The sequence below is a fragment of the Physella acuta genome, unplaced genomic scaffold (assembly GCF_028476545.2).
Source record: "Physella acuta isolate Inbredline_101_S28 unplaced genomic scaffold, ASM2847654v3 ptg000457l, whole genome shotgun sequence".
Classification (NCBI taxonomy): domain Eukaryota; kingdom Metazoa; phylum Mollusca; class Gastropoda; family Physidae; genus Physella; species Physella acuta.
In genome coordinates, this window is record NW_026731976.1 from 381,193 (window position 1) to 393,072 (window position 11,880).

Sequence of the window (11,880 nt, forward strand, 5' to 3'; positions counted from 1 at the left end):
GCTTGTATCTCTTAATGATTAAACTGGTCCCGAGTTTTGAATGTAATGTCCCTAATGAAAAAATGGCCGGCACTCGTCCAATCCTCGGCTTACACTGTCTGACTCGTGGTGCCAGCAAACTGGGTCAGATGACTGGAGATCCAAGTTTTTAGGTCAACAGACCCCAATAATGGAGGATTTCCTACCCATAATTCCGTCGTGAATGGTGCCGTAATTGGGAGGGCGCCGTGAGGCTCTTTGGGGGGGCGGGGGGGGGGGGGGTAGAAGAGGTTGTAGAACTAGAGTGAAATTTGATCCTAGGTTGTGTAAATGTCTAGTATCACTATCGTCTTCGTATATACGAAGTATAGAGAAAGTCTTGTAATCGTGCAAAAAAAAAATCGAGATTTTTACAAATCTCGACGTTTTACACCAAACTGATACGGAAAAACATAATTTTGCAATCTTGTCCGTATGTCTGTGTGTGTGTGTCTGTCTGTGTGTAAACACGATAACTTGAGTACCGTTACAGCTAGGTTGATGAAATTTCATATATAAGTATTTTATCAAAATCGTAGATCCTGATCAACTTTTGAGCGATTTCCGATAACCGGAAGTGGTACTTTTTCTACTTTGAATTTTTCAAAAGCCTATAACTTGAGTACTATTTCAGATAGATAACTGAAATTTCACATGTAAGTAAAAGATCTAACTCTCTACCTTCTGTCAAATTTTGAGTAATTTCCGTTGACTGGAAGTACTAATTTACGCTATTTCCGATTTCTCAAAAACGCATGTAAATTTATAAAGTACTAACAATATTGCGCACTATTATGCACATTTTGTTTTGCCGTTCGCTTGGTGCGCAATTCTTTTTTCTATGAGATTCTATTCTATTTTTAAAAGTTTAAGTAATTAAAAATCATGTCTAGGCCCTATATTCCAAGTTATACAAGAATATTCGAGAAAGTTTAGGGGCGATCACTCCCGGTTTATTAAACATTATGTTTTATAAAACGTATCAAATTGTTTAAAGGGGTTATAAAGTGTCTTTTAAGCCAGGCTTACGCCAATGTAGTGAAACCGTCAGCTATGAGATCGTGTGTGGTACTGTATGTCAGTAGCGTAGCGAGGGGGGGGGGGCGGGGGGACATATGTCCCCGGGCGCCGACCTAAGGGGGGGGGGCGCCAAATTGAAAGTTTGAGGGGGGGTGCAAATGAAAAGTTTGAGGGGGGTGCAAATCGAAAGTTTGAGGGGGGGTGGGGGTGCAAATGAAAAGTTCGAGGGGGGGGGGTGCAAATCGAAAATCCCAAGGGGGCGCCAAATTGAAAGTATATCCCCGGGCGCCGGGAAGGGTCGCTACGCCTCTGCTGTATGTGGTACTGTATGTGGTACTGTATGTGGTACTGTATGTGGTACTGTATGTGGTACTGTATATGGTACTGTATGTGGTACTGTATGTGGTACTGTATGTGGACTACAAAACGAGACCGTTAAATGCCATTTAAACTGAGACTCCCTAAAAGACGAGGGCTCCAGTTCCACCATTAGAGGGTCATCGATCCCACAGATGTGCAGGTGTAACTAGACACGTTTCCTGGACTCACCTTCTGCCCACCTCATGCCGCACGTGTTCCGCCCGTCCGGTGTCAGAAAACGGCGGCTTGTCCAGGTATCATGTGTCCAGCTGGTCCATGTATCCAGCTGGTCCATGTGTCCATGTGTCTAGCTGGTCCATGTGTCTAGCTGGTCCATGTGTCCAGCTGGTCCATGTGTCCAGCTGGTCCATGTGTCCAGCTGGTCCACGTGTCCAGCTGGTCCATGTGTCCAGCTGGTCCATGTGTCCATCTGGTCCACGTGTCCAGCTGGTCCATGTGTCCAGCTGGTCCATGTGTCCAGCTGGTCCATGTGTCCAGCTGGTCCATGTGTCCAGCTGGTCTATGTGTCCAGCTGGTCCATGTGTCCATCTGGTCCACGTGTCCAGCTGGTCCACGTGTCCAGCTGGTCCATGTGTCCAGCTGGTCCATGTGTCTAGCTGGTCCATGTGTCCAGCTGGTCCACGTGTCCAGCTGGTCCACGTGTCCAGCTGGTCCATGTGTCCAGCTGGTCCATGTGACCAGCTGGTCCATGTGACCAGCTGGTCCATGTGTCCAGCTGGTCCATGTGTCTAGCTGGTCCATGTGTCCATGTGTCAGCTGGTCCACGTGTCCAGCTGGTCCATGTGTCCAGCTTGTCCAGCTGGTCCATGTGTCCAGCTGGTCCATGTGTCCAGCTGGTCCATGTGTCCATCTGGTCCATATGTCCAGCTGGTCCATGTGTCCAGCTGGTCCATGTGTCCAGCTGGTCCATGTGTCCAGCTGGTCCATGTGTCCAGCTGGTCCATGTGTCCAGCTGGTCCATGTGTCCAGCTGGTCCATGTGTCCAGCTGGTCCATGTGTCCAGCTGGTCCATGTGTCCAGCTGGTCCATGTGTCCAGCTGGTCCATGTGTCCACGTGTTCAGCTGGTCCACGTGTCCAGCTGGTCCATGTGTCCAGCTGGTCCATGTGTCCAGCTGGTCCATGTGTCCAGCTGGTCCATGTGTCCAGCTGGTCCATGTGTCCAGCTGGTCCATGTGTCCTGCTGGTCCATGTGTCCAGCTGGTCCACGTGTCCAGCTGGTCCATGTGTCCAGCTGGTCCATGTGTCCAGCTGGTCCATGTGTCCAGCTGGTCCATGTGTCCAGCTGGTCCATGTGTCCACGTGTTCAGCTGGTCCACGTGTCCAGCTGGTCCATGTGTCCAGCTGGTCCATGTGTCCACGTGTTCAGCTGGTCCACGTGTCCAGCTGGTCCATGTGTCCAGCTGGTCCATGTGTCCAGCTGGTCCATGTGTCCAGCTGGTCCATGTGTCCAGCTGGTCCATGTGTCCAGCTGGTCCATGTGTCCAGCTGGTCCATGTGTCCAGCTGGTCCACGTGTCCAGCTGGTCCATGTGTCCAGCTGGTCCACGTGTCCAGCTGGTCCATGTGTCCAGCTGGTCCATGTGACCAGCTGGTCCATGTGTCCAGCTGGTCCACGTGTCCAGCTGGTCCATGTGTCCATGTGTCCAGCTGGTCCACGTGTCCAGCTGGTCCATGTGTCCAGCTGGTCCATGTGTCCAGCTGGTCCATGTGTCCTGCTGGTCCATGTGTCCAGCTGGTCCACGTGTCCAGCTGGTCCATGTGTCCAGCTGGTCCACGTGTCCAGCTGGTCCATGTGTCCAGCTGGTCCATGTGTCCAGCTGGTCCATGTGACCAGCTGGTCCATGTGACCAGCTGGTCCATGTGTCCAGCTGGTCCATGTGACCAGCTGGTCCACGTGTCCAGCTGGTCCATGTGTCCAGCTGGTCCATGTGTCTAGCTGGTCCATGTGACCAGCTGGTCCACGTGTCTAGCTGGTCCACTTGGCCCCTCCCTGAGTTCGAGACATCACCAGACACACTAAACCAGGGGACACCGCACCCCCCCCTAACCACACCCTCCCCACACCCTCACACATCAAATGTAAATCACATAGCGCGTGCTCACTCACGGCCTAATGTAATTACGGTATCGATATATAATTACAGTATCGATATGTGCTTTTTAATTATCATGGCCGACATATGGCCCATTCAATTACCCATCGTACCGGTGCGAACAATGCACTGGCCACTACTGTCTGATATACGTGCCAGCTTGGCCCTTTGTAATGGTAGAAATCAAATTTAGCTTGTATTAGTTCTCTCATTACCTGGCATTGTGGGATGGGATTTCATTGACTTGCAAGGGAGATAACCAGCGGAATGGGCTGGCTTTGATGGGACGGGTCAATTGTGGCCAGATCAATTGTGGCCAGGTCAGTTGTGTCCTATGATGTACTATATCAGTTATTACCAGGTCATATGTGGCATTTGATATACTAAATAAATTGCCTTTTGGTAGCCCTTAGAAACTTTAGAACCGAGTTAAATTACCATTTGACATATCAGTTTGACTACATTTTGATTGGCCAGTTAAACTACATTTTTATTGGCCAGTTAAACTACATTTTGATTGGCCAGTTAAACTACATTTTGATTGGCCAGTTAAACTACATTTTTATTGGCCAGTTAAACTACATTTTGATTGGCCAGTTAAACTACATTTTTATTGGCCAGTTAAACTACATTTTGATTGGCCATTTAAAGTGCCCCTGCGTGGCCAGAATGTTTGTCCATCGCTATTAACTGGCCAGTGCTGACCTACCAACGCTGACCTACCAACTGGCCAGTGCTGACCTACCAACTGGCCAGTGCTGACCTACCAACGCTGACCTACCAACTGGCCAGTGCTGACCTACCAACTGGCCAGTGCTGACCTACCAACTGGCCAGTGCTGACCTACCAACGCTGACCTACCAACTGGCCAGTGCTGACCTACCAACTGGCCAGTGCTGACCTACCAACGCTGACCTACCAACTGGCCAGTGCTGACCTACCAACTGGCCAGTGCTGACCTACCAACTGGCCAGTGCTGACCTACCAACGCTGACCTACCAACTGGCCAGTGCTGACCTACCAACGCTGACCTACCAACTGGCCAGTGCTGACCTACTAGCTGATTCTAACCGTTTTGACCAGAACTAGTCGTGTCTAGCTAGAACATGGGGGTGGGGGGATGGGGGGGGGGACCAACTTAATGGCTAGTCTAGCCGGTAGTGGACGCTAGGTATTGATCACCCCCCCCCCCCCCCACCCAGCGACGGTTATGGCGCGTGTCTGTGCACCGTTTAAAGGGCTCAGGTATTTCACAGGTGTCACTCAACACACAGGTGTCACTCAACACACAGGTGTCACTCAACACACGGTTGGCATTAGGGACGGGGTACTCGGATTAAACGGACCCTGAGTATCGTACCCTGGTATTGTATCTTGGTATAGTGTATGAGTATCGTACCCTGGTATCGTGAGTATCGTGCCCAGGTATTGTATCTTGGTATCGTGTATGAGTATCGTGCCCTGGTATTGTATCTTGGTATAGTGTATGAGTATCGTACCCTGGTATTGTATCTTGGTATAGTGTATGAGTATCGTACCCTGGTATTGTATTTAGGTATCGTGTATGAGTATCGTACCCTGGTATTGTATCTTGGTATAGTGTATGAGTATCGTACCCTGGTATCGTGAGTATCGTGCCCAGGTATTGTATCTTGGTATCGTGTATGAGTATCGTGCCCTGGTATTGTATCTTGGTATAGTGTATGAGTATCGTACCCTGGTATTGTATCTTGGTATAGTGTATGAGTATCGTACCCTGGTATTGTATTTAGGTATCGTGTATGAGTATCGTACCCTGGTATTGTATCTTGGTATAGTGTATGAGTATCGTACCCTGGTATCGTGAGTATCGTGCCCAGGTATTGTATCTTGGTATCGTGTATGAGTATCGTGCCCTGGTATTGTATCTAGGTATTGTGTATGAGTATCGTACCCTGGTATTGAATCTAAGTATCGTGTATGAGTATCGTACCCTGGTATTGTATCTACAACCCCTATGAGCCAACAACCCACATGAGCCAACAACCCACATGAGCCAACAACCCACATGAGCCAACAACCCACATGAGCCAACAACCCATATATCTCTTTAAAGCTCATCCGAACGGCCAGGTAGTCGTGTAGCTTAAAAAGGCTACTGATTTCTCTCACCCTTGACCCTTGGACTGACCACCGAGCTGGACAGCCCCACCAACTGACCACTGAGTCCACTCGGTCTAAAACATTCGTCACTTGGCCAGAACGAGATACGTCAGTGTGTGTCGCACAGATAACGATGACGTATTACACAGATAACGATGACGTATTACACGAGTTCTAGATCAGCCAGTAAGACAAATAATTTCTTGCTGATGTCGTCATTGACTACCACGTGATGGCGTGCCACATCCCAATCAACGGACGGCAGACACCAGCCTTGTGTTGACGCCACATCCCAATCAACGGACGGCAGACACCAGCCTTGTGTTGACGCCACATCCCAATCAACGGACGGCAGACACCAGCCTTGTGTTGACGCCACATCCCAATCAACGGACGGCAGACACCAGCCTTGTGTTGACGACACATCCCAATCAACGGACGGCAGACACCAGCCTTGTGTTGACGCCACATCCCAATCAACGGACGGCAGACACCAGCCTTGTGTTGACGCCACATCCCAATCAACGGACGGCAGACATCAGCCTTGTGTTGACGACACATCCCAATCAACGGACGGCAGACACCAGCCTTGTGTTGACGACAACCACAGTCAGAGCCATACAATCGTGTCAGTAGTCTTGGTCTCGTTCAGTGACGTCATCGATTCGGTCTTCTATGACGTCATGGCTGTCTTAACGGCGAATGGCGTCTGTCGTTTCGTGCTGGCAGTTTAAAAAAAATAATTTTAGCATTGATTTAATATGAGCAAATGATCCGTTGGGTGAGGGGGGGGGGGGGGGGGGGGTAGATGTTTTAAAGTTTTCCCGCCACAATAATGTCACCTGCCCCACCCGTTTTGTCCGTTAACAAAATGAGTAGGATGAAATATTTTGAAAGGATGTTATTAGAAAGCTGATATCTGTCAAGTTCTGAAGGTTACATGTTCAGTCGCGCGTGACGGTCATTCAAACCCAGCGAAGCGTGTACAAAAAAGGGGAGATGACTCCAGCGCAGGTTGTCTCTCCTAGCAGCCTGCCTGTGTATCGGGAGAGAGAAGCTATTCTGGCTGATCATTTACGGCTCTAAACAATCAAATTAGAACTAATTACCGCAACCCTCGTTGTTTTAATTACACCAATTTGTCTTGTCAGACAGTAATGACGTAGTTGAATGGCGTCGTATCAACTTCCGGTTCATAGACTGAACTTTACAAATGTCCTCAACCCATCCCTCGGAAGGTTAAAGGTTGGACTTTATTGTTTCAACTTTATCAGACAGTTCTGATTCTCCAACCGCCCCTGACAATACAAAAACATTACTCCCCCACCCCACGCACACAAATAACCCACACAAGCCAATGCTTTAACCCCACACACAACACCCCACAAATAACCCACACAAACCAATCCTATAACCCCACACACCACCAAACACAAACTACTCGTTTCACAAATGAATCAAGTAATTTTCTCATAACCGCAAGATAATCCATGGGGAAAAAAAACTACAGGGCCCATCACCGCCCAACCGACCCCTCCCCCACCGTCCAACCGACCCCTCCCCCACCGTCCAACCGTCCCCTCCCCCACCGTCCAACCGTCCCCTCCCCAACCGACCCCTCCCCCACCGTCCAACCGTCCCCTCCCCCCACCGTCCAACCGTCCCCTCCCCCACCGTCCAACCGACCCCCCCCCCCCTCCCCCCACCGTCCAACCGACCACATGAACCAACTGTAACACGAATCCTGATCCATTTGGCTAAGCCACAACCTGACCTGACTCATCCGTGCACCGTTCCGTCAAGGTATACCGCCGTACGGACGTCAAGGTATACCGCCGTACGGACGTTCTTTGCTTTGTTATCCGAGACAAGTGGCCAGATGATAGCATCCGGTTATCGGCGCTAGACGAGAGCTTGGCGAGGGGACTTGAGACAGGTTGGTGAGTTGTCGGACGATGTGCCTCCATCTGTAGACATGGTATGTCGTTTGTTAGACAATAAGATGTCAACTTTCCTGCCAGTCTATGGACAAAGTTAGACAATAAAATGTCAACTTTCCTGTCAGTCTATGGACAAAGTTAGACAATAAGATATCAACTTTCCTGCCAGTCTATGGACAAAGTTAGACAATAAGATGTCAACTTTCCTGCCAGTCTATGGACAAAGTTAGACAATAAGATGTCAACTTTCCTGCCAGTCTTTGGACAAAGTTAGACAATAAGATGTCAACTTTCCTGCCAGTCTTTGGACAAAGTTAGACAATAAGATGTCAATTTTCCTGCCAGTCTATGGACAAAGTTAGACAATAAGATGTCAACTTTCCTGCCAGTCTATGGACAAAGTTAGACAATAAGATGTCAACTTTCCTGCCAGTCTATGGACAAAGTTAGACAATAAAATGTCAACTTTCCTGTCAGTCTATGGACAAAGTTAGACAATAAGATATCAACTTTCCTGCCAGTCTATGGACAAAGTTAGACAATAAGATGTCAACTTTCCTGCCAGTCTATGGACAAAGTTAGACAATAAGATGTCAACTTTCCTGCCAGTCTTTGGACAAAGTTAGACAATAAGATGTCAACTTTCCTGCCAGTCTTTGGACAAAGTTAGACAATAAGATGTCAATTTTCCTGCCAGTCTATGGACAAAGTTAGACAATAAGATGTCAACTTTCCTGCCAGTCTATGGACAAAGTTAGACAATAAGATGTCAACTTTCCTGCCAGTCTATGGACAAAGTTAGACAATAAGATGTCAACTTTCCTGCCAGTCTATGGACAAAGTTAGACAATAAGATGTCAACTTTCCTGCCAGTCAATGGACAAAGAAAATCGTCTGTATTTGAAGCGAGGACAAAACGAAATAAAATATTTAAAACCCTCGAGACACAATGAGCCAGAGGGATAGCGACCCCCCCCCCTCAAACTTTCGATTTGCACCCCCCCCCCCTCAAACTTTCGATTTGCACCCCCCCCCCCCCCCATCAAACTTTTGATTTGTACCCCTCCCCTCGAACTTTTGATTTGCACCCCCCCCTCAAGCTTTCAATTTGTTTATCCAACCCATTTTGGCGCCCCCCTTAAGGTCGGCACCCGGGGACATATGCCCCCCCCCTCGCTACGCCACTGCAATGAGCGAAGAGAATATCTCGTGACGTCACGTGGGTCAATCTCGTGACGTCACGTGGGTCAATCTCCGAGAGGAAATTAGTAAAATATATTGAGTCGCCTCACGTCTGTGTGAATGTGTCGTAAACCCTCACACTAACTCACACACAAACCCTCACACTAACTCACACACAAACCCTCACACTAACTCACACACAAACCCTCACACTAACTCACACACAAACCCTCACACTAACTCACACACAAACCCTCACACTAACTCACACACAACCCTCACACTAACTCACCCACAAACCCTCACACTAACTCACACACAACCCTCACACTAACTGACACACAACCCTCACACTAACTCACACACAAACCCTCACACTTACTCACACACAAACCCTCACACTAACTCACACACAAACCCTCACACTAACTCACACACAACCCTCACACTAACTCACCCACAAACCCTCACACTAACTCACCCACAAACCCTCACACTTACTCACACACAAACCCTCACACTAACTCACACACAAACCAACTCAACCCTGCAACAAAATGACTCAATAGTACTCATAAACCAAAACCACACACTCACACCCAAACCCTCACAATTACACCCCCCCACACACACACACACTTCCTCACATTCCAGAAAACACAACAAACCTACTGAGTTTATAAACTAGAGCAAAAAAATGTCTTTCTAATTGCTTGCGTCAGGCTGGTCAGTCGGCTAAAGCCCGGCGGAAGTTGTGTGGTCACGGCGCGAGTTGTCTCACCACGGCATCGTCCCATCATTCAATCAAGGCCAGCCAATGGGAGCACTCCGTGTACTCGATGATGGATGATAGGCACAGACCCATATCGTGATGTCACACTAAAGGGAAATTACCCACGTGTCACAGACAAAAAACTACAATTATCTCCCTCTCACGGCTCACACGAGTCGCACTTTCCCTCTCTTTGTTAGCAGTGCTAGGGCGTCAACTATCGGGAGGGCGAGGGCGCCAATTTTTGGGGTAAGGCTGATGTTCTTGTTACGTTCTTCACGGCGGGCTAGAGGAAGAATGGGGGGGGGGGGGGTCACGGGGAGACAACCCCATTGTTTACAGCACCAAAGAGCATGTGACGGCAGCTGCCGGGGCTACCCCCCCCCCCCCTCCACCAACGTACCAACGGCGACCTATGGACGACCTTTTGGTTGTGTCCCGCCTGTCACAAAAGCCGGTCTACCACGTGATTCCCGTATTGTGGCGTGTGTCGACACGGTCTTGGGGTAAGTACCCGGATGTTGGATACACGTGACGTCACGTCATTTAATCGTCACGGTCAGTCAGTCGTGGGGCGATCATTCTCGATGGTCATTCAAAGATGACGTCACAAGTTCATTGGGCAGGGTGTTGACGGTGATATGTCACCCTCACAAAGTGTGGGATGTCACCCTCACAGAGTGTGGGATGTGACTTCATTAATTAATATTAATTAACGTAAATCACATTTGAGGGCTGCAGCTGGACACAGAAACCATCCATGTTTGTGTGGACGGGATATACAGCTGAACCCAACCCTCGGCTTCTTGATAAACCCTGTATGGATTGGTTGAACTTGGGGGGGGGGGGTGTAGACGGGTGTAACAAATCTCAAATTTCAAATCTAACCCGACCCCTGTGGGTTAAACAATGACAATCTAACCCGACCCCTGTGGGTTAAACAATGACAATCTAACCCGACCCCTGTGGGTTAAACAATGACAATCTAACCCGACCCCTGTGGGTTAAACAATGACAATCTAACCCGACCCCTGTGGGTTAAACAATGACAATCTAACCCGACCCCTGTGGGTTAAACAATGACAATCTAACCCGACCCCTGTGGGTTAAACAATGACAATCTAACCCGACCCCTGTGGGTTAAACAATGACAATCTAACCCGACCCCTGTGGGTTAAACAATGACAATCTAACCCGACCCCTGTGGGTTAAACAATGACAATCTAACCCGACCCCTGTGGGTTAAACAATGACAATCTAACCCGACCCCTGTGGGTTAAACAATGACAATCTAACCCGACCCCTGTGGGTTAAACAATGACAATCTAACCCGACCCCTGTGGGTTAAACAATGACAATCTAACCCGACCCCTGTGGGTTAAACAATGACAATCTAAATCTTTTCGCTCAGCCCCAGGGGGTTAAACTCCACCGATTAGAGCGACTGGCTTTCAGAGGGAGCTAACCCTGACGTCTAGGGCGCGGCGTTGACCAGGGGTCAGCAGGTCAATTCCTGTGTTTTTCTGGTCCCTTGAGACTTTTGAAAAGCACGTGCAAACGTTGACAGCTATGAATCATCTGGTCGAGTGAGCGATGTCCAGCTGCTGGGGTGGACGCAATGGTCAAGTGTCCCGTGTCTGCGGCCATTGTCCGGTACACGGGCCGTCCAGCGTTTGTGCTGGTCACGTGACGGTTCTAACCTGCGGCTTAGGTTGCACCTCAGTTTTTTATGACCCAAGGTGACCCAACCTGACCCACACAAGGTGACCCAACCTGACCCACACAAGGTGACCCAACCTGACCCACACAAGGTGACCCAATTTGACCCACACATTTGACCGACTGTTTTCTTTTAGGCTCTTCCCTCGCCCCCCCCCCCCCTATCCTCCGTTCAATAAATACAATTTGTTTAAAAAATATTCTTTTACGCGTGTCCGAAAGTTTCAACTTTCAACTTTCAACACTGATTCGACCGAATTCGACCCCCCCCCCCCCCCTCACTGCCCCCACACACATCCACACTTTAAAACCACCCACAAAACACTATTGTTGATAAAGAAATCTTCCAACTTTAGAAACATTTTCATTTAGTCCTCTACATTTTGGCTGAAATCATTTTTGTTTAGTCCTCTACATTTTGGCTGAAGTCATGTGAACCATTGGGAACTTGCCGCTGTCTGAACACAATCTGTTCATGTCGGTGGGTTTCTTCAGGTCAAGAACGGTCGTCTGGACCTCCACGTGTTTTCTTCATTTGTCCGGCTGCCCCGTCCCCATCGATTTTACTGACATTGATAAATGTAGTCTAGTAAATAAACACCCACCCCGCTCC

At 48.9% G+C, this 11,880-nt stretch overlaps 2 protein-coding genes across 2 annotated transcripts; one reads left to right on the forward strand and one right to left on the reverse strand.

Moving 5' to 3' along the window:
* Positions 1-1,722: 1,722 nt before the first annotated feature.
* LOC131943487 (foot protein 1 variant 1-like) lies at positions 1,723-2,295 on the reverse strand. Its single transcript, XM_059303647.1, has one exon. The coding sequence runs from the start codon at positions 2,293-2,295 to the stop codon at positions 1,723-1,725; it is 573 nt and encodes a 190-aa protein (XP_059159630.1).
* Positions 2,296-2,327: 32 nt separating this feature from the next.
* LOC131943488 (uncharacterized) lies at positions 2,328-3,266 on the forward strand. The gene has a single exon (XM_059303648.1). It carries the CDS (start codon positions 2,328-2,330, stop codon positions 3,264-3,266), a length of 939 nt encoding a protein of 312 aa, XP_059159631.1.
* Positions 3,267-11,880: the final 8,614 nt, after the last annotated feature.